The sequence below is a fragment of the Pseudopodoces humilis genome, chromosome 1 (assembly GCF_049639895.1).
Source record: "Pseudopodoces humilis isolate 2021_Gansu_Grassland_sample_001 chromosome 1, ASM4963989v1, whole genome shotgun sequence".
Taxonomy (NCBI): Eukaryota; Metazoa; Chordata; class Aves; order Passeriformes; family Paridae; genus Pseudopodoces; species Pseudopodoces humilis.
This window is the reverse complement of record NC_142200.1, coordinates 130,732,186-130,757,337: the sequence shown is the minus strand read 5'-3', so window position 1 is coordinate 130,757,337 and position 25,152 is coordinate 130,732,186. Positions and strand designations below refer to the sequence as shown.

General features: G+C 40.9%; 1 protein-coding gene across 1 annotated transcript in view; it reads left to right on the top strand.

Moving 5' to 3' along the window:
• Positions 1-1,974: 1,974 nt before the first annotated feature.
• Positions 1,975-25,152, top strand: part of ADAM22 (ADAM metallopeptidase domain 22) — a 131,504-nt gene continuing 108,326 nt past the window's right edge. The window contains exons 1-2 of the mRNA XM_088054527.1: positions 1,975-2,217; positions 18,023-18,099. Of these exons, the coding sequence (XP_087910653.1) occupies positions 1,975-2,217; positions 18,023-18,099 (320 nt within the window). The remainder of the gene's footprint in view (positions 2,218-18,022; positions 18,100-25,152) is intronic.

Genomic DNA, 25,152 nt, shown 5'->3' with positions numbered 1-25,152 from the left:
TGGCGAAAGTTTGGTCTAACTGAAATAACTGTAGGGGTTGGGTGCAGCCTGAAATGTAAGGATTTATGACTTTTGTAAGAAAATTGAAGCATCATATTATAATACTGATTTTTTTTTTCTATAAATAGCACTTTCTCCTTTTCTTTACCCAACCCTCCCATGACACCCCACATCAGAATTTTATAAGCTAATTTTGCACTATTTCAGCAGCTGCTTCAGGATTTAATGGATGCTTTGATCTAATATTGCATCTTGCCTGTAGTTGACAGCAGCGTTAGCAGGACAGCATAAAACTTACCAGCCTCTTTCTCCTCAAAGTTACTATGTATTTCCAAATGCAGTACTCTGCTGTTATCTTCAGCCTGTTGGACTGTCGTGTTGTCTGTTTTCTTATCACAGAAACTCTGATAACCTGAATTACTTTCATCTCTGCTCCAATTGGTTCCTTTAATGAGACGGTATGTGTAAGTGAGGTAAGCCCTACGGAGAAATGGGGCCAGGAGCGCCGGCGTTCCCTGGCGGGTGGCTCCGGGGAGCGGCTGTGCCCGGAGCACGGCCCTTCCCGTGGGGAGCCGTGGAAGGCAGAAGGCAGCCCGGCGGGTGGAAACCTCTTCTAAGAGCAGAAATGGAGATGCCGGATGTCCTGGCTGTTGTCGGTACAAGCAGTGCAATTAAAATTGACCTACATAATGATTTTAAAGGTATTTTGTTTGTTTGTTCTTTTAATATTTGAGACTACAACGAGCAGCGGCTTTCAGTGGCATTATCTGTGATGCCACCTCCTCCTTTATTACGTGTTTACAACTGGTACAAGCCTTGGAGTGGGTAGTCAGACTTCGTATTTTCTTGCCTGGATCGGGAGCGAGCTGCATCTGCCGCTGCCCGGACATCCCTCCTCCTCTCTCCGCTCACCTCAGCTGCGTGCCATGGCCTCCTTACGATCGCCCCTTTTGAAAACGGCGGGGAAAGAGGTGCCTCGGGCGACCGCCACTCTTGTCCCATTTTCATACAGAAATGTAGTTAAGGAAGGTGAGACACGCCGTGCTGAGAGGCAGCACTGCTGCTCCCGGCTTCCCGGTAGGTGGGAGTGTAGAATTGGGTTGCAGATGCAGCCATCCCTCCGCTGAGGGAGAATTATTATCGCGTTTCAGGGAACGGACATCGTGGGGACTCCTTGACACTTCTGCCTCTTGCTTAGTCCAGGAGAGCGTGTTGTAACGTGAAAGGAATGATTCTCCGTTGTAATCCATTCCTACTCTCTTTGTTAAAAAAGCAGAGAAGGAGTAGAAATTTAAGAAAGGAAGAAAAAAAAATGTCATAGAGGAGGGAATGAAGGTTTTCTCAGAAAATGAACACGTAAAGGAGGGAAAGGCTGACGGCGGTGTGGGCAGGGAGGAAGGGAGAACGCCCCGGCTGCCTCCCCAGAGAGCCCCCGCCCTCACCCGCAGCTGTCAGTGAAGGCAAGTTTTGCGGCGGGGGTTCCCTCAGCCCCGGAGCGGTGCGGTACCGGGGCGGCCCCACGGGGCGGGAGCGACTGCGGAATCCCTGCGGCGCTGCCGGCCTCCGGGGCTTCCCCTCCGCTCTCGCCCCGCTCCTTCGCGCCCTGGCAAACGACTACATTTCCCAGCACTTCCCTCTTCCGAGCGGGCTCTGCGGGGAGCCTCGCCGGCTCTCGCCATCTCCTTCGCTGGCAGGGGGCTCGGCGCGGCGGCGGGGCGGAGCTCGGCAGCCCCGGCCCCGCGGCAGCCGAGGCCCCGCAGCCCCCCCTGCCCGTGCAGGCGCGGAGCCGGCGGCGCTCGGCGGCGAGCGGGGCGGCGGGCAGCGCCATGCGGGCTGCCTCCTGCCTCCTCTGCCTGGCGCTCGGCGCCCTGACAGCGGCCCCAGGTGAGTCGCGGTGGCGGGGCAGCGCCGCCGCGCTTGGGGCGAGGGCGGCGGGGAGGGGGGGACGCTGCGCCGAGGCTGCTGCGGAGCCCCATGGAAACGGAGCCCCCGCTCCAGCCTGCGCGCCGGGGGCGAGGGCGCAGCCGGGTGACAGTGCCTCTCCCCTGCGCAGGAGGCGCCGGGCCGGCGACAGCGGCAGCGGGGCGGCGGGGCGAGAGCCCCTTCGCGGAGCGAGAGAGCATCAGGCCCCTGCGGCTGGTCTCCGGCGAGGGCGGCGGCGGGGCGCGGTGGCCGGCGCTGAGCACACGGGTGCGGAGCGAGGCGGCGCGGGCACAGGTAAGCGCCGGGCGGGGGGAGAGGGGCCCGCAGAGCAGGGCCGGCGGCGCGGAGCCTCGCCGCACCCTCCGCCGAGGGTGTTTGCACCGCCGGAGAATAATGCTCGGCGCTAAGCGATGCTCGGCCGGACGCGCGGCTCGGTTTCCCGCAGGAGCGCGGGCAGTGCCAGCCCTGTGCAAGGGCGCCCGAATTAGTTAAGATGGTCCCCGCGCTGTCAATGCCCTCCCCGGCCGGCAGCGGGGCCCGGGCGGGCACAGCCCGCTGCCTGCGGCGGCCGGGGCACCCAAAATGAAAGTTGCGGTGCCTTTGCGACAGCGGGGCTTGAAACGCTGCGGCTTAATTTCGGCTTCTGGCTGAAGCGTGGGCAGGGTGGGTTTATGTTCTGTGGACTCGGATGTGATTTTAAAAATAGAAATTATATATCGGAAGGGAATTGCTTGAAATGTAACGTGTGAACTAAACACGGGATTTAATGTACGTATTGCCTGCTACCCAACCCGGGGTATATTTTCAAATTCCATAGAATCATAGAATCGTTAAGGTTGGGAGAGACCTCTAAGATTAACCTCGTTATGTTAAAAAACACATATCTGTTACATGAAGACTAATCCCTGTAACTTTTAGCAACCTCGTTTTGTATTAAAATACAGTGATTTTCTTCTTGACTGCTTTTGTTTGAGGTGGTACATGGCTGTTACATCTAAAGGAAAAAAAACATCGAGTCCATGTTGTTATAGATGAAGAACATAAAATCTGAGCATTTGAGGTAACTGCTGACATGCAAGATGAGTGGCAGGCCTCTGTTTCCTCCTTTTCTAATTGGCTACTGTGTGTTTAAGAAACAAAATAGGTGAAAAAATAGTCTCATATTTGTTTTTTTATAATCCATGAAGTGTAAGAACTGACAACTTGCATTCTCTTTGTGTAGTTAAATAATAATCAAGCTCCTCGTAGCATATGTATTTAGCTCTGAATGTAACTTTATGTAAAGATTTTTCAGATATGAAGACCATATTTACAGTGCAATGCTCTCAAAGTTCACAGTGCTTTTCTCAAAGAAGAAAAAAAAAATCCTCTAGGCATTTCAGGATTCTTTGAAGACCCCCAGAAAGTCAAGTTCAAACACTTTGTGACATGTCTGTTTTAAACTTAGTAATGGTTGGCTTTAGTTTTAGGATTAAAATACTGGTCTTACAGAACAAACTGCTAATTAATGCATTTTGTTTTTCTGAATGTCTCAGCTTTCATTCACCAAATCTTATACTCGTAAGATTTTCAAGTCATCCTCATCTAGTTAAGTTGTAAGTATGAATATTGGTCTGAACAGAAAAAAAACTAATACAGGTGCTTTGAAAAGGGTTAAATACATTTATTTCACAACAGCCTCCACAGTAAAACAATCTTAATGTACAAAAGCTCTGACGTAAATGTGAAAGCAACTACAACTTTTCTTCCTGATCAAGAAGTTTCCCCCTGCTGCTTAAAATATTCCCTGTCTTTTCCATGGCCTCTGATGGTTGTTACTCCTGGAAGGATACAGTAGCTGACAGTGCTTTGGACAACAAAAAATTGCCAAGCAGGCCAAAACGAACGAAGCAGTACAGACTTTCTGTGATTCTGGCACAGAGCATGGTTACAGAGCATCCTAAGTGCAGGATATTGCATCCCTTGCCCAGGGATCTGAGTCAGCTTAGCGGTAATGGACCAGCAGCGTGGCTGAGTGTGCTTAACTGAAGATGTGTAGGAGCTGCATTTAGGAGGGTACTCACCAAAGTTATGGACTAACTTGACAGAGTTAACTTTTATAGTGCTTTTGGGTGTCTGGTGCATGTCACATGAAGTATAAAGATTCTGGGTTCTGCTCATGCATGAAGAGACACCCATGCCTGCCCTGAGGCATGTAAAGAGTTGGGGACAGAGGTGTCCTCTATATCAATAACATTTCCATATGTATTTATGTATTTTATTATATTTATGTATTTATTTTATTATTAAATACACTCTGTCTCCATGTTCTATCTACTGCTAATACTCTTTGAATAACTGTATTTGAGAGTTAAAAAAGCTGGTCCTGAACAGAGATTTCAAACCAAAGCTAATGGCCTTCTGGATTAGTTAAGGGAGCAAGCTTCTTTGAGGAGGTAAAAGCATTCAAGAAGAATCCCTGGTGAGTGAGTGAGTGAGCAACCATGCCTAGAAAAACAAAGATACCTGAATGGGAAGGTGCATTCGGAGGACTAGCCAACAAGGCTGTAGTTGAATTAATGTAAAACAATATAGTTGTGTTTTGAATCGGATAAGGATAAAAGGAGGAGGGAGAGAGGGATAAGCTGGAGAGAAGGAAGTTGCATTAAATCGGATTGGATTCCTTTAATTCCTGGATGAAAGCTTTAGCTGCAGAAAGGGCAGAAGTTGAACAAGAAGGATGCAAGCCTGAGTTAAGAACTGCACAAAGGGAATGAAGATAATCATACAGAGGAATGCAGAAGAAAAGCATGGCCTTTGCAGATCAGGAGTTTTAGAACAGGTTCATGATGGAGTTGAACCAGAGGAGTGTAACACCAGAAAAGGGGGTGAAAAGAGGTAATTGAAGGCAGAAGTGATTGGGAAGTGATGGATGGCAGATTTCTAAAAAATATTGGTTGGTTTTCAGCATTTGTTGATGTTTTTCTCCAGCAATTTCCTTTGTTATATTTGTTTTGGGGTTTTTGGGCCATTGCCGTCAAAATTGAGTGACTTCTCTACGTGCATGCTTTACTATTAAATGGTAAAGGAAATATTCTATATACTCATCTTAGAAACCCAGAATGTAATTCCCTAGAAAACATAATTAATGTGTTCACAATTTTAATTGTCCAAGACTGCTGGACCTCAGAACACAGCACAAGGCAAATGTTGTAGACTATTACACGTTCATGTCATTAATGTTTTAATGTACAATATATAGTGGGCACTGGAGAATTCATGTGACTTTGGGTTTCTGCTTTTAGTTCCATTGCAGAGTCATTACTAGTATCTGTGACACTCCTGTATTTCAGTTTCTCTGTTCCTCAAAGGGTACTTAGTGTATAGAATAATCAAGATAAGATATAGCTAAAAAGACATTAATATTATATTATCATTAATGCAACCCAGGATCTTAGCAATGGACACCTAATTTGCTGTTGCATAAATAAGTGTACCAGAAGATGAGAGTCCTCTATGTCAGGGACATTGAGTGAAGGCTAATCTTGTGTTTTTGTATTTAAAGAAGGAATGTTCCCACTTTGGACGTTTTTGAAGAACCTTTTTTACTCCTCTGTGCCTTAAGCCATATTTTGGTATTGTAAGAAGCACATGGGAAACCACAAGTGATATTTTCCTTTAGTCAATACTGTGCAGGCATGTTCTTTGTTAAAATGCGGGAACATGTAAGCATCCCTCCCCAATGCCTGTATTATCATTATCCATTTTTGATACATCTAAGTGTTACATGGAAATTTGTGAGATTTGCTATGATTTTTCAGTGGGAGCAAGGTTCTGACCTGTTTATGGACAGAGATTCACTCATCTCTGCTGGTTGTGCAGGACATTAATGATATAGCAATTTCTCTTTCTCAGGCTGTTTTTCACTCGCTCGTTGCCTGTTATCATGAAGGTACACTGGATTCCTTCCAAGAGACTAAAAGGGATGGCCTGGTTGTAGGGAGCCTGGCCTGAAGGGGCTCCGGGACTGAGCTGCATTTGGAACAGAAGTGCATGTTGTTTGTAGTCCAGAGTGAGTCAGTAGTTTTCAGAAGAGAAGTTACCTTTCTTCTGCAGCCTGCATTGTTTGTGACCAAGTGATGCAATTGCATCACCTATTTGGAATCATGGCTCGCAGATTTCTTAAATGATTTCTTATTTCTAATAATTGTTTGCAGGGAAGCTTTGCTCTGTCATGCTGAGTTTGCATGGCTCTGCTTGCTCTTGGATTTGAAGTCTTCATTAGTTATTCAGGTGTTGCCTAGTCTTTGCTATTGGATTCTCTGATTTCTCGTTGTCATACTCTAGTCTTCAAACAGGATATCCTTGTTCTTTGCAGGTGCTTCTGAACTTGTTGACTTTTGCTTTCTGTTCTGATGCTGTCAATTTCTTTTGGTATTGTACATTACTGTGTTGGGTAGCTCCAACGAATAGTAATTTTTTTTCTTTGAAAAAAGAGCTCTGACTATTGAGTGGCTTATAAAATATCTGTAGAGTTTGGGACTGATGGATGGTGACTGTTGGAAAGAGAAGTGTCATGAGAAATTGCTTGATTTAAAAAATTCTTTTCTGCCCACTTAATCAAATGACTTCTGTCTCTCGAAGAAAGTTAGGCACAATTTTTTGATCATCCTAACACAAAACAAAAGGAAAGGAGATTAAACTGGGAACGGGGCTATAATGAGTAATAACATGCATTTGGTTTATTGCTGAATTTGGTTTTCTTCCTGCCTTGTTGCCTCTTAAGGTTTGTAAGGCATTAGCCAAAATGTGTGTGATATTTTACTGTATGTTCAGTGTATGGAGTTCTGCAATATGATAAGATACTTCACCAATGTAAGCAATATTTTATGAATATGTGAATGGTTATTAAAATATTAATACTCTTGATGCAGGTCCTGCCTTCCTGAAGAGGAAAAAAACTGCTGAAAGCTAAACTTTGCTAGTGTTTCAGCTTTAGCTGAAAGCTAGTCATTATGTGTTGAATGATGTAATGGCATTGAGAGTGTCCTTTGATTTCTGATGTAGGAGTTACTTTCAGGTACACCTTATTATAAAGTATTCAAAGTGTGTTTTGGTAGGCAAAGAATATTTCAAATTCCTCATTTATCCTTCTTTGCAAGCTCATATCAGGAAAAGTCTTTCCCTGCTTGATAATGAGATTTGTTATGACAGTAAATGTTTAAGTCCAAAAAATCATCCAGCAAAAAATTTCTGGTAGCTGCTGCTTCAGAGTTCATGTTGTTTTGTGTCATCTTCTCATGCTTGTGCCACAGCAGACTGGAAAAGAGAGATATCCGTAAAGCCATGGCTTAGCCTCATAAAACGGGCTTATATACAGCCAAAAAGGATCTTGAAGCCTCAAATGCAACAATTTGTATAGAAAATATTTCCCCAACATTTACTCCTTGACATGATTAGCGTAGTAACTGCAAAGACAGAGGAGTGCTTTCCAGCTCTGGTGATGAATGTATCTGCATTCACTCCTGCTCTCTGTTGGTGCCCCTGAGTGCAGGATCGTACTAAGTATTCTTTCTGCCACAGTTTCACTGTGTACCTGTGTTGGGACCCCTAAATTGGCTAATCAGCTATATCAGCTGTAACACATGCATGGTGTACAAGTGTGTTGTGTCCTGAGCAGTGTCATGATAAACTCTGATGAGATTTAGCCATAGTTTAGCCATATTTTCTGGAGAAACTACATGTGAAGTTAAGATTCACTCTGAAATGTTTGCCACAAGAGCATTATGGACATACATGTTAAAAGGTCATGGTAGATATATTATCCTTCTGGTAGTCCAGGTCCCTTCTGTAGTTTTCCCAATAATCATACCAGTCTTTAAGTGACTCAAAACTAACAACTTTTTTAGGGCTCTGCGTGTGAAAACATTATCAGAGTTATCCTGTCAAACACTGCTTAAAGGTCAACCAAACTGTATAAAACCTTCAAAAGCCTTATAAGGTTCAGGTCTATAAATTGTGGGTCCTTCTAGCTAGCACTGGCTCAGTGCTTTTCCCTTTCCAATTAGCTCTGCTGAGGTTTGTGGTCCTTCCACTTGTTGCTGCCCCTGCCAGGTTTCTCCCCTGGAGAGGATGGAAGACAAAGATCCTTGTCTTCCACTCCCATGGGTTTAAGCCAAAGCTGCCTCTCCTCCTGAGCAGACTGCTCTTCTGCTTCATGGCAAGTAGCTCAGATGTCAGAAGATTTAATTTCCAGCCCAGGCCCATGTGTCTTCTCAGTCTGGATAACTGTGGATGTAGAGGTTCAAGTCCAATACTGTCAGAGGATCAAGACTGGGCTTTGGTGCCTTTTTTTTTTTTTTTGGTGTCTTCCTATGCAATCTATCTGTCTCTTCACCCACTGATATGGTTCAGTATTTTCATCACTAGATAATATTTTTTCAGTATTGTTTTTTTCTAGAAATAGTATAATTTTGCTTCTTGCATGTTAACCAATAGTGCTGTATTCAACACTTCCAGAAATTACTGAGACTCCCATGCCTTCCTTTTCTCTAGTTTTGACTTATGTAATTTATTTTAAACAATGCCAAATTTGCTATGATTGTCTGTGGAAAACTTTCAGATAGGACAGCCTTCAGTGCCCCTCTAGTTACCTTCTTTCCTTTGGCTTGCCAGTGGTCCCCTAGATGGTGTGTGGTTACGCTGTTCTGTGGGGATGTCTTTTGGAGCACATACAGGATCACAGAGGTCTGTCGCATGAAATTCAGCTTTTCATAGCTGCAGATGCTCCGTGATAGTGCTCTTCTGAAGCCACTGCAATAGTTGCATTAAGCTGCAGAGGAGAAATCATTGCTGCAGGGCTGAACTGTGCAGTGGCAGCTGTGCTGAGCCACAGCCAAGCGTGGATGTGGAACAACATCACTCTCCTTAGATGGAAGCACGTTCAGTGCAGATGAGAGCTTTGGACACTGAAGATTACATCTGTGCAAGCTTTTAATACTTTAGTGGGAGGACTGTGTGAGGGAAGGATTATGTTTTTTCCCGAGAAACTTTATTGTTAAGCATTGAGCGGCAAAAGTGGCTGAAGTGCACGTACATGTGGTCAGATGTGCTCTGCCAGGCTGTGGCATGCACTGCCATGATGGGGCTTGGCTGGTTGGGTAAATCCAAATGGAAAGTCAGTGTCACCTGAAATTAAAGAATTATGAAGAAATCACAAAAAGTGGCAAATGACATAGAGCTGTTTTAACCACTGAGTCACGAGGAGTCCAGCTTCAAAACTGGATTCATTTAAAGTAAGTTAACTTTGGCACTGTTGCTGTGCATTTGCCCCCAGACAATGAAATTTGGTGATTCGTCTGGTAATTTGACCAGCTCAGGTTTGTCTACCTATGCTAAATTCACTCTTAAGTCTCTCTTTCTTCCTTGTTTTTAAGTGAAATGGGTGTTACCAGACTAGAAAATTGTAGCAAAGGATATGCTTTTTCTAAAGCATACTCTAGAATATGGTATTAATACAAAGTTTAGAAAAGTCTGTGTGGGTAAATGCCTTCTAATGAAAGTGTGATGTATAGGAATATGGAGGCTAGAGCCCTGACTTCTAGCTCAAAAATTACCCAGAAGAATTGCAGTATGTAGGAATACACTCTGTTCCAGAAATATCTCCTTAGAGTATTTCAACTCCTGAAATTCTGTGGGAATGAAAAAAAATCCATCCATCAGTTGTTTCAGAAAATATATACAGTGAAAATGTTGATTCATTTTGATCTTCTTGGCTGTATCAAGGGAAAAAGGAGTTTTGAGATTTGCTTTTCTTGCACTTTTCAACTTGAAGCGGGACTTTGATACTTGAATGTAGAGGGTGAGTCATATTTAAAAAGTATTATCTGTGGAATTGATTGAGCAATGTATTGGCATGCCTAAGAGTCTGCAAGTTTTGTCAAGCTTTTGTTAGCCTCTAATGCTAACAGGATGTTGGTAAACATTCTGTTGGTGCCCAGGGTCCATTCCTGGGAGAAGTTAACCATGTTGGTAGGCTTTAGGTGTCAAGGAGTGCTTGTTACTTCCAGTGGGCAGAGCTAATCTTTTGGTAGTAAGCTTTCATTTGTATGTAAACTGAATGTAAGACCAATTGAAAATTTTTGGAATATGTCATTGTGTTGCTGAAAAAAGGTTTGGTCACTGATACTGGTATAAAAGAGCAAAGTTAGCGTGGACTCTTTTTACTGCATTTGAATGCTTTATTTGTAATGTAAAGGCAGCTTAATGGTGGGTTTTTGTAGGTTTTGCTCATAGAGGAACTCTTTACCTTCATTTCTGAAGACTACAAGAGATGCTGAAAAGGGGGCCTTTAAATGTTATTGGTTCCCTTCAGAGCTTGGAAAACATGTAGCTAAAAATGACCATCTGCTTCAGCAAGGAAATGACTTCACTTCTCCCAACTGTTGGACCCCTTGAGTTTTCTTCTTGCCTAAATGGTGTTCTTGGACAATAGTTCTTTCTCCAGAGAGATGACACAGATAAAGATGGGTTCATGCTCAGGGGCTGTCCTTGTTTTGTGTTCTGTCCTCCTGCAGATGGGTGGTGTGTTGGTTGTTTGCCTCTCACGCTGCAGCTGTGCACGAGTAGCGTTCCCTTTGGGTTCTGCCCACTTGAAACTGCCAGGGAGAGGGGTATTTTACTGAGGACAGATTGTCCTTGTTTGAGTCCTTTCTCTTTGATCTCATGTTTCTTCTTCAAGGTGGCTGTCCCCTCTGATTGCAGCAAGGTCCTGGGCTGCTGAGTGATAGAGTAGTATTTTTTCTGACTCCTAGACATGCCAGTACACTGCTTTTCCTGTTAGATCTGGCTTTCTGAAAACTACAGTCTCTGTGGGGAGCAGTGGAAACTGGTGTTTCTGGGTCACAGGGTGAATCTTTGTTTGGCCTGCTCCCTGTCTTAGTTTTAGAAGTGTAATCTTCAATGGTCATCAAAGTTTTGTATAAATTATAGCAGGAAGATTCTGAACTTTTGAAATTTTCATTCATGACTTTTCTTAGTTTTCTATATGTAACCCTGTACTTGATTAATCACACTCATAACAACCTATTTGATCATAATTTCCCTAGCCATTAGTATTTGGTGAAGAACGTTTTTGAGTGCATTTTAAAAACCTGAGCTAGAGCAGTCACCTTTTGTCTGGTTTTGCCCCAGAAATCATATATTAAAGACCTCTGGCATCACAGTTGTATGTAACCTTTTATACATGAGTCCTTGCTGCTTCCCTTTCAGAAAAAGGGAAAAAAATAAATATGACTTCCCAAAAGTTCTTGCAGTTCTTCCTTTCAGAGTGATTTGAAGACTTGCAGTAATTAGTCTCATAGGAAATCAAAACTTTTAAACAAAATTTCAGAATTTTCAGATTAACATCATCCTCTACACTTAAAAGCACAACGAGCATGAGATCTGCTGCCACAGGGCTTTACTGGTGCTGGAAACAAGTGTTAGATTGCCTCTTGAGAAGCAGCATCTTGCCCACTCAGTTACTGAAATTTGTCCTATTAGATGTGTGAGATCAAATGGGAGCTTGTGCTAAATTTGCTAGCAGTGAGAGCCCAAAAGTTCTCATGTCTTCATGTTCCACTTAGCAGTTAACCTTGGGTGAATTTTTGAGAAGGATGAAGTGGAGGTGAGGAAGGAGAGCAGGAAGAGAAGCTTTCAGGGGTCCTCAGAAGGATCCACACTGCTACCCAGGCACTGACTCTGTAGCAGCGACACCTGTGTAACATCTTGCATCAGTTTGTGCTCGGGACTTTTTCCCCTTGTGCTCTTCCCCTATATATATATTGAGTAAATTCAAACAGTCTCTGTGTTCAAACACACAAATAAATAAAATAGGGGAGGCTGTTGTGATTATTTTGTGGTTTTTTTTTAGTTTTCTTCCCTTTTTTTTTTTTCCCGCTGGGAAGACTAATTACTGGATTTTAGAGGTACAAATGGTTCTTGCTTCTGGGTTTGACTTCATTGATACTATGATGTTTATATGGAGAAAAGCTATTTTAGGTCATATTTATGACCACAAGGAACTGGGCCTTGGCACCACACTCTAGCTGATGTTGTTTAGCTCTTCCTGTGCTCCACCCTCACTTGGCATGGAGAACAGATGGACTAAAAATGAGCATGCATCTGTTAAAATATTTTCTTATTTCTAGCTTTTCCTCAGAATAAACAACTGATTTACTAAATGTGCCCCAAAGAGGTAGGTGTAAAAGTGTTTTCATCCAACCATGATCCTGTTCTGCAGTTTTTTTCATTAAATAAACTCCGCCCTGCCAAATGCCCCAAAGATATTTAGATTTATGCATTGGATAAAAAGAGAGAGCTTGCACGAACAATGTCAAATAATGATGATTAATACAGTAAATGAGTGCCTATAAATATTATGAGAATGCTAGGGAAAGTAAAAAAAGAGATTTTGCAGTTGTTTAATATGGATATGTGGATCCAGTTCAGTGATACTGAACTTTTGATTAAAATTAGGTATTTTCAAATGGTAATAGAGAAGGCCTGAGGAAATAATGTCGCAGTTATATTTTATTGTGTATTTTTGAAAGAAGATTCTTTCACCTGGGATACTTATTTTTAATATTAGACCTAGGCTTATTTCTGAATTTTTTCTCTTAGCAAAATTTTGATTTTTTTTTCTTCCCAGTACCCATGAAAAAGTAATTTTTGAACAGATTTAATATTTTACATAAAACAGCAATATACTGTGTAGCTCTGGATTTACTGCAACAAAATCAAGGCTGAAGATTGTGTTTTTAAAGTGTGTATGTTTTATGTCTCCTTTTACAGAGTGCTAATTGGCACTGTATTTCTCTAACATAAATTTATTTGCAATGATTATTTTCAAAGCAGCAAATGTAGGTAAATCTGCATAAAATTTTTAGTGTATTTTTCATTTAATTTCATGAATATATTTATTTTGATTTCCCACTGGCTTATCTGTGTCCTTAATGAACTTAAGATAACTTATTTCATACACACTTAAGGGATTTTCAACAAGCTGAAGTTTCTGTTCTATGAGATGGGGGGGGGGAATTAAATTATTATCTAAGGAATGTATTATTTTGTAAATGTGACTGACTCACCAAATGTCTGCTACAAAATCTCATAGTTATTACAAGCTCAGAAGAACACTTTTAAAGTTTTTACTTCCTGTACGTCCTGTATTATTTTATCTCCTGATTCTCTTGATGCTTTTTTTTCAAGACTACAAATTTGATCAGAATCTTTTAATTAGAAACTACAATGCTATATATAGTAGTAAATAGAAATTTTTTTTACATCAAAGGGTAAACATATAAATAGGATTTTCTCCTCAATTTTTTTATGAGACTTTGTTCTTTTTTGACAGAAATTTTTGTGATCTCTTCCAGCAAAGCTTATTAAAAAGTATCTAAGTGCTTTATTATGGATACTTTTCAAGGAAGAAACATGTTATGAGGAATTGCACATTGCATCACAACATGTTTTTAATTATTTTTCCTTATTTTTTGAGGAAAAATACAAGTCATCATGTTACTGTGCTGCTTTCAATACTCATCTAATTATATACAATGTGAGGAAAATGCCTAAATTTTTCCATTTAAAATTCTTGTTAGTTTGATCATTCAAGAAAGTGCATAGCTTGTAAATGTTTCACTGGTGGTTAAGATATTTGCCTGATTTGAAATAAAAATCCTTGAAATATATTTAAGGTTACCTCTGGAGCAGTGCACTGATGTTGACCTGCAGTGATGTGCGTTGGTTGTAGTCGATGTACATTTGTATTCTTTGCAGATGCTCATTCTTTGGGGCCAGTTTCTGGAGAAAGCTGATCCCCAGCAGGGGTACTGAAGGGACATCATTATTCTGTTGTGTTTCTTTGTAGTAATAAATAGTCATATTTGGTACTGATTGTCCATCTCCTCTATTACTGCAGTGATCCCTGAGGCATGGAGCGGTGATTTAAAATAATTGGAATCCCATTGCTCTTGGTTTGGCAGGAAGGTTTGCATACCACTTTTGTTTTTGTAGAATTCAAGCTTTTAATCTTTGGATAAAATGTCTTTGTGCTTAGTGATTTGAAATAATCTTTTCCACTCCATTTACTCTTGATTCCCTTCAGACATTCACTGACATGCTTAAACTTCACAATCTTTAAGAAGTTAGCGCTGCACAGTTGCATTAGGTGCATGGGATGCTTAGTATTTTCTGTAGCTGGCCATGCAGGTCAGTGCAATTTATGCACCACTAGAAATTGCCCCTGCAGTACTGCAGCTAATTTCAGAGCTGTTATAGGTATTTTTCTTCTTCAGTTGCATGACATAAAAGTTTCAGAACTTTTTGGTTGTGTCAGAGGCATTGCATTGCGCTCTTCCATTAAGTTGTTCGATTCTCCTTTCCTGGCTCTTGTTCATGTTCTGCATTGAGTGCGTCTTCTGGTCTCCAGGAACTCCCCTTTTATGACTCAGTTGTCAGCCACTGGTGTGTCAAGCTGATGGTTGTTGCAAAAGCCTCATGTTTTCTAAGAGAGTTCTGGGTTTGAGAACTGAATGACGTAATTGATTGTCTTGCTTCAGTGGTCTAGAGAAGCCTTTGCAGGTGTTTTTCTTGTTACTTCTGTTTGACTGAGGTGGTATAGATGGAAAAGTACTTATTTCCTCTCTTTAGGTTCTTTTATTGACATGTCTATGACTGTAAACTCCTTTGCAGATGGCCATTTTACCTATTCACTGAGTGAACAGGTAGGTGTGCTTAAAGATAACGCAGGGCCAGGACTTTTTAAAATCCATTTCTTAATTTTGTGGCTCTTAACCAGACCTGTTACCCTAAAAATGCATTGTCTGGAATTTTTAAGGTTCTGTATTTTGTTATGGTGGATGAGATTTTTAGCTAAAAGGGGGAGCCTGTCTTCTTCTTCATTCTCTCTTGGGTGTCCCCTCCGACTTCTTTCTATTGCATCTACCTTGTGATTTATTTAGATCAGTTTATTTGTCTGACAGAAAACAGGCCCACTCCAAGTGGTGGTTAATTTTCTGCTGCTGATCTGACTTTCTGGCTAGCCACATGAGCCGACAAGGGAGAGTTGGGGGGAACACATGTCCAGCATGGGGCAGAACTGTTCATTTTTTGGCAGCAGCCCACAGCGTGCTGTGTGAAGGTGCTTTACAAACGCGTATCAGGAAGGGATGCAACTTCTGGAAGGGGATGGGTTTTTCAGGCTATCCTGAATGTCTTGGTAGGTTTGAAATACCCTTGAGATACTTTTGATTGCACTTGAGCTTGAGCTTAATGGTAAGTTTCTGGGTTTGCATCATGTGTCTTGGGGAGTGGTTACATCTGTGTAATATTTTTCATATTAATTTATTCATACATATTTTCTCCCTTAAATCCACATTAACAATTTCTGTCAGGGAATAACTCTGGTCCAGGGTCACCTTAGATATATATTAGTTGTAGTTGTTTATCTTAGAGATGTGTTCAAGAGAGGAAATCTCCCAGACCAAATCGATATGGTGCAATATACCATAGAAGTTAAAAGCCAAACCAAATCGAAACAACAGTCATTTTTTCTCTTATGGTTTATGAAGTGGATATATTTTAATGACAAATGTTACATTTAATATATGTACATTTAGAAGTCCAAATTAGGCTTTTTATATTCCTTCTTACTCACTAATTCTCTTCTGGTACCAGCATATGGTTGTACAAGAAACTTGGTTATACTCTGTATAGAGATCTGAATGATGGCATATGTAGCTATGCTGTTAACAAGCAGGAATAATAAATAAAATGCTGTAGAATGTTCTTTGCATTTAATAAAGTAATGATGAGAATCAAAAACCTGGGCTGTCATTACTCCTTTGATCAGAAAGTAGTTGTGGCAGTGCAGGTGGATGAGTGAAGGTTAGCTGAGGTTAGCAAATGGGCTGCAGTGGAATGGGGGAATGACAGAACTGCCATTGGTCCTTTGTACCTTACTTGATTCCTGGCCTGTCACATCCTGTTTGTGAACAGCAGCCTGAAAATTCATATCTACCAAGAGAAGATGAAATTTTAAAATCATTCAAAGCAGACTCTGCTGCCTGAGAGGTAGAAAAGAAACAACAATGGTAATGTGATGATTTGTTGATGATTGTTTTTGTTGTATTTGTGGTTGCACTAACTGCTGCAGGCCAGAAGCAGCTAAGGGATGGTCCTGCATGTGGGTGCCATATGTGCTGTGGGTGTCTGTACATTCTGTGGGTGTCCATCATTGCACATGCCAGCTGGAAGTCTATTTTTTTGTGTTTGTTTATTTGCTTTTTAATTTTTTTAATGCTTTTTTTTTTGGATAGAAAGTAGGCTTTTAATATTGATGGTAATTTACCACCTATTACCTGATAAGGTAAACTACATGTAATGCATATATATTCATTTGGTCAAAAACAATACATTTGTTCAAAAAATATGATAAATTATCCAGAAATTACAACAACCACTTAGCAAAGACGTGGTGGCCTGTGTTACAAAGCAGGTTAGACATAGTGGGGATGGACAAAAGGATATTTGATACTGAGTTATATCTATTGAGGTGCCTTCTAAGGAGCTTTTCAGTTTTACTGCATCCTTCTGAAGTGTCATGTAAATGTGTAGAGTTTCTTGTCATGCAATTTTGCATGCATCTCCACAGGAGTGACACAGCCAGGCATTTTTATAGAGGGTCCTCAGCCTGAGCATCCTCTAGTAAGAGAAACTGTACTGACTTCTGGGTTTTTTTAAAAGGATTCATCTGTTTGTGGATATGTATTCATGGTTGTCTTTTTTGTTTATAAATACTCATGCTTATATATGTAGACATAACAAGAAAATTTTGCTGTAGGGCAACTATAAGATATAATAAACAAAAAGTCATGATTCCCTCAACTTTCCTTTTCATTGTTGCTGTTCCAAGGAACCTGGTATTCTCAGATCTTCTGGATTCAATGCCTATTGAAAGCTTGCCAGTAGTTTTAGAAAGAGTGAATTTGATGATTCACGTTATCTGATCCTGTCCTGTGTGTCCCAGAGCTTTCAATAAATCATTTGTTGCAATTGTACTATCCTCTATTATATTCATTTGGAGAAGTGTACTTTAAGTGTAGTCGTAAGCGGTTCTTCAGCTTTTCCTCTTAGGTCCTCTGACTACATGCTCCAAATTTTAATGTGCACATTTCAATGGAAACAAAATAGGAACAAAGTTGATACAGTTCCAAAATGTCTCCAAGTAGCTTTCCTTATTAATTAGTCCAATAACATGGCTGTTCTGTTTCTTGTGTGTTTTCAGGCCTAGAAACAAGTGTTGCATGTCTATTGGATAGCTGAGTATTTTCTTCCACTAACTACTAGAATTAAACTCTGTTTCTGGCAGTTGGGAGTCATGAAGCTCTCCCGTGCTTGCCCACTATAGGACTGAATTAAAGGAACTGGTTCGGGGAGAATATATGGTAAAGAAATGAAGGAAGCAAGCAAGATGCTTCCCTACCACCCATTTTTCTTTGGTTTTATTAGCTGCTCAAGGGCTTGGAGTTTTGGGAACCTTTTAGAGGGCTGTGAATCAGAGCTTTACAGAAAATGTAGCTAATTATATTTTAGCCCATTTCTATCCCCTCGCTGTATGAGAGCCTGTCTGAATGAACGGTTTCTTTCAGGCAGTGTTGGTGAGATTTGTGAGAGTACAATTGTCTGCCCAAGCCAGTAATGTCTCAGCTGTCCTCTCTGGTCTGTGTCCAGAGCCAGTGTAAGGAACATGTGAGCCAGGGGAGGTCTTACTTCCCTTTGCTTTGTTTTGCCCAGGGTGGAGGTTTGAAGAGCTGTTTCCTATGGTGTAGATGGGTTAAGGTGGGGGGTTACTCTGAGTCACAGATTGTATTGCTGGGAATTCTTGAATAAGTCTCATAGATTCAGAAAACTTATTTTTTTATTCATTATCCTAGACTGCTTTGTCTGTTTCAATGCAATTTTATTCGGTTAATGACATATTTTTACTTGCTGTATATATATTGTTTCTGCATTCTCAAACCAGTACAAAAGGTCTTGCCATGACTTAATAATAATTCCAGTCTTTTCCATATTGCAGTCTACCCACATTGCTCGAGCCAGCTTCCAGGTTGATGCTTTTGGATCATCTTTCATCTTAGATGTGACACTAAACCAGTAAGTAATGACTGTATCTTACACTACATTTGTCCAAGACCTGGTGCCTGTGAAATGGAATTTTCCAGTGGAGTTTTTAGAGGCTGTATTATAGCAAAAATACTATTTTAGGTGTTGAGTTAATTTGTAGTGGTATGTTTTAGGTTCTTCTGTTACTTTCTTAAGTAGCACTGTAGGCTCTGGTATTCCCATTGTTACTATTTGGCAGCTATTCCAGTATAACTAAAATTTTGGTAGTATAATTTCACTTTGCAGACTCACAGAACGGCTCAGGTTGGAAGGGACCAGAGTGGGTCATCTGGTCCAACCTCCCTGCTCTAGCAAGGCTATTCTAGAGCATGTGGCACAGGAATATCTCCAGTGAGGGAGACTCCACGCCTCTCTGGACCACCTGTCCCAGTGCTTGGTCACCTGCACAGTTAAGAAGTTCTTCCTCATATTCGTGTGAAACTTCCTGTGCATTGGTTTCTGCCCTTTGCCTCTTGTCCTATTGCTTGGCAGCACCAAGAAGAACGTGGTCCATCCTTTGGGCACCCTTCCTTCTAATATTGACAGACACTGGTGAGGTCCCCTCTCAGCTGCCTCTTCTCAAGGCTGAACTGGCCCAGCTCCCCCAGGCTTTCCTCCTGAGAAAGATGTTTCTGTCCCTTAATCATCTTTGTTTCCTTCTGCTGGACTTGCTTCAGGAGATCCGTGTCTCCCTTGTTCTCGGGAGCCCAGAACTGTTCACAGCACTGCAGGTATGGCCTTGCTTCTGCCAGTTTACCATAAAGGCAAATGACAAACTTCACACACAGCCTCCTTGGGTATTAAAAGGTGGATTTACCAAAAACTGGTATCTCTGTGCATTTTAATAATCAAGCATTAAGTACTGAAGATACATTAATTGCACAAGAGCTAATCCTCAAAAAACAACGAGTACTGTGGAATGAAGTTTCTCCAGATGTGTTTATAGCTTTTTGGAACAGAGAAGCATTATAAGGCAGTAGCACTGTGAACTTCAGAGCAGAAGGAAAGATCGAATAATAGAAACTTAGTGAAATCTGGTGTGTGGCTTTCCCTAATGAGTTTTTGAAGTAGTCTTTTAGCACTGCTGTTTTAACAGAGGAGTTGCTTTGCTTTTCTGTCCTGAAGTGAAAAGAGAATAAATAATAGAGTAAATAGAAGTGTTTTGTTAAGTAATTCAGCTCCTAATAATTGAACACAATGTTTTGTGGTTTCGTTTAAGAGTTTGCATGCAATTGATGCAAGTTTTTCTGCTGTAAAGATGAACTGTTCAGGTTGCAATGACACCCACTCAAATTTCAGGTTTGTTTTTTCAATTGTAAATATACTTGAAACAGTGGCAATTTCTTTACATGCATTGACATTAGTTGAAGAGCAAGTGTGAATGCTGGTTACAGACAGTGGAGACACTGTGCTGCTGGAAGGAGAAGGGAAGAGGCTGGTCTAGAAGTAAGATTCTTAAACAACTGTATTTTAAAACAGTTATAGAGGAAGAATTTCCTGCTGAAAAGCACCAAATCCTCAACACTGAAATGTTTGTTTGAAGTAGTAGTTTTGTATACATATTTATACCTTACTGAGGGTAGGCTGCACAAACTTGCTTTAATTTGGCAGGTTAATGGTGTGGTCACAGTTTCTAAAAGATCAGTATTGCCCTTACAGTATAAATTTCAGATCATCTTAAAAAAAAGTAAACACATTAATAATGGTCTATGAAAACAGAAGTTAAGGCTTTGATTTTATGAGCTGCAGCTTTGTATGTATCAGAAACGTGTAGGTAGAATTTTTTGTTTATGCACATAGACACACAAACATATGTTTAACATTTTATTTGTTTTGAGCTGAGTGCCATTTTTATGTCATTCCTTTATTGTCTTGGATGATATTGCACAAGTATGTGTATGTAAGTCTGCCAAAATGCTTTCTTATTGTACTAAAGGTGCTGAAATCCAACTTAATATTAACTTTTCTTGAAGAGCTACACTTCTTTTAATATGAAAGAAGTTCTGTCACAAATTGTCACAAAAAGAAGGCTGCAAGGAAATCAAGATGTTTGGCTTCTATCATAATATTTAATCAACTTTGAAACTACCTCTAAAATATCATGTGAAGATCATCAAATAAAAAGAGGGCCAGGAATACCAGAGTAATATTTAAAATGTATTTTTTATTATAATTCCAGTGAAAAAATCTTTCATTCAGAAGGTTGTAAATATTTTTTTTTCTTTTGCAGTTCTTACTCTCCATATTATATTTTGTGTGTATATTTAGACCATAGTAGCTCTATAGTTGAAAAGTATTTAAATTCTTGTAAGCAGCAAGGTTCAAGATTTTAGTTATCCTCTGGAAAAAAAATCAGTTTAGTATTCATAACCGAACCTCTGCTAATATCTAAAGCATGCTGAAACCCTGAATTGAATTTTACCCTGTGGTAAACTTAGATCTTAAGTGTAATACACATTTGAGAAATGTTAAAGGAGGTATGGGGGACACAGGGGGAGAAATAATTTAAAATAGATAGGTTATAAGAAAGGAGGGACAGTCCTTGTCTATGTCAGTCTCCTTTCTTGCAGTCCTCATGTTGTTTAAAGCTTAGTGTACCTGAATATATCTGGGCATCATCTGTCGTTACAATATCAGTGGAGGTCAGTCGTAGTGAATGTATTCATTCTCCCATATGGTTCCCCAATTTATGGAGGAAAAAAAGTTCAAAATTAAAATGAGAGTAACATGAGTAAAATGAGAGTAAAAAGCAAACAAAAAAATCAAATTAAAATATGCTCCTGACTCCAGATGTTTGTCTGCAAGTATTTTTTCTTTTGGTGCTTTCCATGTGGGCATTATTTTTTCTATTCTTTTAAAATCCTTGTTTTTATCTGTCAGATTCTCTGTTCCCTCTGCTGCATTTGCCTGTGCTGTTTTATACATACTCTTGTTGTGTACCCTATTTTATTTTAGATTTTGTTGTGCTAGTGTATTTTCCATCTGTGTTTTTACTCAGTTCTCTAGAGTCACACATTCCTTTGTCATCTTTTCCATCAGGAATAGTTGTCCACTCAGCCACCACCATAGGTACTGCACAAATTTCTTATTTTTCTTTAACCATTTCCTTGTCAGCTTTCTGGACAATCACAGTCGAGGCTGGCAGAAATGTTCAAGGTGTCCTACTTTTCTCTCTTCCCCCATTGCCTGATACTTTCTGTTTTACCTCTTCACTTCACTTGCTACTATTGATTTGGGATGTTAGTTGAAGCAACTTTCCCTTCTTCTGCCACCTCCCACAACAGTGGCCTGCAACCAAAGGCTCACTGATTTCTGCAGTGAAACAAGAACAGATACAGGAACTGGGCAGGAAAATAAAGAAGTGGACCTTACACCAACGTTTCACACATCAGGGAAACTGGGGCCCAGGACAGGAGCATTCTGCAAGTCCTGGATGCAAGTGAGAGGAAGGAAATGAAAAAATTTCCAACTGGCATTAACGTGTGGCAGTTTAATTTAACACTGAAATCTGTGTGCTTTCTTCTTGCTTATTTTGGATCTCAACCAGTCGTGAATGCATATTTGTTCACATTAAATGCAGATATAAAATATGCTGGAGTATAACCTGTAATGATAATAAAAAGTAATAATAAGCTGTTAAAATCACTGTGTAGTTTCCTTCTATTTTCTTTCCCTAGTGATGGTGGCATTTGCTCCATATACATCACCATTCTTTCCCCCTCCTTTTTCCTCCAGAGTTTCCATAGTGTTTTCACAATGAGCTTTTTTCTAGGATACAGTGTTTCTTTTTAACTTTCCTTGCCTGTTCAACTGGCTGTAGCATTTACAAAGGAGCTTTCAGGTCAAATCAGCTGTATTTTTAAAAGGTTCAGTCCCTTAGGCAGAGGTTAGGGATGCGTTAGTGGCTCCGGTGTGTTTATGAGTCTGTTGCCTCGGTATCCTTATGCGTTCAGGGCTGCATCTAATGGAGCTGTTTTCTTTGGCCATCCTGATCAGTGCTGCCTCCAGCAGTGGCAGAGCAAGTGCTGCTCCAGCCTTCCCACCCTCCACAGGTGTCCAGCTCCAGCCAGTGACCCAGACCTGTGCAGGAGTCACACAGAAATGAAGTGTTCTTCCTCATTTCCTTATTTTAATTCCTTCCCCTTAAAGTTTTTAATGCTATGGTGGCATCTGTGGCTCAGCAAATGCCTGTTTCTTTTTTCATGCAGAATACTACTTCTTGGATGTGGTCACACAGCCATCTTTACACCCTCATCTCGTGCTGTAACTGTGATTAAGCAGCAGAACTCATCAGGACATGGGATGCAGTTCCAAAAGCTTCTTTGAATCCCTTTTGCTCCATGTATATCTGTCCTAGAATGCCTGAGCCAGGGCATGTTTGTTCATGGGTGAAGCAGCTGAGAGCTGATGTCATGATGGCCCAAAGCAAGCTGTGGTCATGGGCTGGGTTTGGAAGGAGCATGCTGCTGGATAGGTGTCTGGAAAAACTGGTGTTTGTGCTTGTCTGGAGGGTGGACAGGCTCTGGCATGGGGGGATCCCCCCAGGTTCACTTTGTGGAAGCAGTGATAGGCAAGAAAGATGATGCTGCAGCATCACCCTTCGTATAAAGGCTGAGGTGTCTCCCATCATGGAGACAAGCAGAGAGTGTTTCTTGAGTGTGAGTTTGAAATGTGGTCACTTCTGAGGTGCAGTGTGGACACTGAGGAGTTCCTTGGCCTTCAGAAAGCTCCCTGAAGCTTCTGGCCACCTGCAAGTGCCTTGGTTTTTCATGTTATAACAAAAAGAGCCCTTTCTGATCACATCCTTTTTTTTGTGAGAGTGAACACGTTGGTAGCCTGGCATCTTCAGCTTTGTGGTGATGGGGATGTGCTCTGAAGGGTCACAAGCATAAATAAGGATTTCTGGCTTATATTCAGTGCTTCAGGACTGCAGTGTCCTTCCTGGTGACAGTCAGTCACTAGGATGGAGCAAAACCATCACCTGCTTTCTCTTCCAACAACACAAATTTTATTAGTTCCTTTGGTTCATGTTTTAGTTAGTTAGTTTGGTTAGTTTCAGGAAGTTAATCTCTACAGAAGTAGTAGGCTGGGAAAGATGTGATCAGAAACTCTGCCACTTCAGGAAGCTCACACTTCATCTGTTCCAACTGAGCACCTGGCCATGTCCTGAAGGAGGACCAGCACACTGTATAAATTGATGGTTATTGTGATCAACTACTTTCAGAAGGCTGAAAAGAAGGCAATTTTAAAAACTCTTCACTAATTATATTCACTATGCGGAAAATAAACAAATGCCTTTTTCTCTTAGTTTTTTAAAAGGTAGGCCAAACAAAAAAAAACTCATTCAGAAAATATTGATAGATTTTTTGTATATGTCAATCTTAATTTAAATTATTTCTCGTTGGTGATATTGGAATGTTCCTGGCACCTCAGGAATTGAATTATTTTGCTTTGCCACTGAATATCCCAACTGCTGGGAAGGATACAGACATTCCTCATGCCTTGTGGGAAATGTTTATTAGGAATGTTTTTAAACTAGAGCTTTGCAAACCTTACAGGATCAGATTGTAAACTTCATAAAAATATTCCAAAAAGAGAAGCAAAATAAAAGGCAGCTTGACAGACAAGCGCTTTTTCATGAGACAAACTGCTGAAACTTTGCCTGTAATTTCTCTTGGCAAATGGTCTCCAACACTAATATCAATGTGTCATGTAAGCTGTAAATGAAAAACATATTCCTAAATTTGCTCTAAATTGTAAACATTTGGCTCCATGGAATTCAAATGGATTAATTTCCCCAAGTGGTTTAAAAAATGCAGTTGCACTGTTTGTAACTACTGTAGTTTTTGGTGAGTTGTTCTGCTGAGAGTCTCGTGCTTCTCCTGGTCACCCACAGGAGGGGACTGAGACAACCTGTCTGCCTTTCCTCCTCTAAAAGTGCTCTGTGCTTTCTGGTCTCTGTCTCTTCTGCAGGGATGCCTGCTTAGTGTTTGGGTAACTGTGTGTGGTAAGTGATGGTCAGATCAGACCTGAGGAGGAACAGCTCCTCCTCTGAGCCCTTTTGGGCCTCCCTGTGGTCCAACTCAATCCCTTACTAGTTACTTTAGTGAATGTCTTGGCTGCACACAGTCACAGTTTTTCTCACTAGTGGCTGCAATTTACTGGGATCAAAAGAATTCAAGCTCTGTTCACTTGCCTTGTTCTTGCTGTGTTCAGGCTGTGGAGCCCCACTTGGGTATGATCACATTTTAGTAATTGATTCTTACTTAAAATAATGGCCTTTTCACCATATGAGAGTGCTCTGAAACTTTAATTGAATTATTTATTATCAGTTTATGTGTAGCACAATATAGACTGGGTTCAGGCCTTCTGAATGGGGTACTAAATTTTGTTCTGCAATATCTTTGAATTATTTGTTAAGTAATGTTCATCATGTGCTTTGTGATCAGGACCCCAGCTGACCCAATAGGACTGTTCTTTCTCAGCCCTCGTTTGAAGTCATTCCCCATCCCACTCTGTGATGGAAAAGCTGCTATGGTCATAAATGCAAACGTATGCAGACTTGAGAAACACTTTCTTGCTGATACGGTTGCTTAATTTCAAATGTTGATTTTGTTCTCTGGGAGGCAATTACTCTTTTTGTACAAACTGGTTTTGAATGATTTACAGTTTTTTTTAAACTTAATGAAAAATATTGGTTCTGCTGAGATTCCTGATAACTGATTCTGTTTGGGCTGAAAGACAAAGAAGGGTAAGGAAAAATTCAGGGTTTTACTAGTGTCTCACTAAGCATCCTGAGACTGGGGAAGTTGCCTGGGATTATGCAGTTAGACCTGTTTGGAGCATCAGCATTCAAGGTTCCTGCCTTTGTGTTTGTTTGTTTGTTTTTTGTTTGCTGTTCATTTTTGTGTTTAAGAAGTATGGGACCTAAGGATTTGTCAAAACTTTAAGTAGCTTTGATTGCTACTTAACCTGATTGATAAACATTTGAAGCATAGTTTCAGTCTGAAAAGCTCTGTACCATTGAGTTTTCCTCCCACCTTG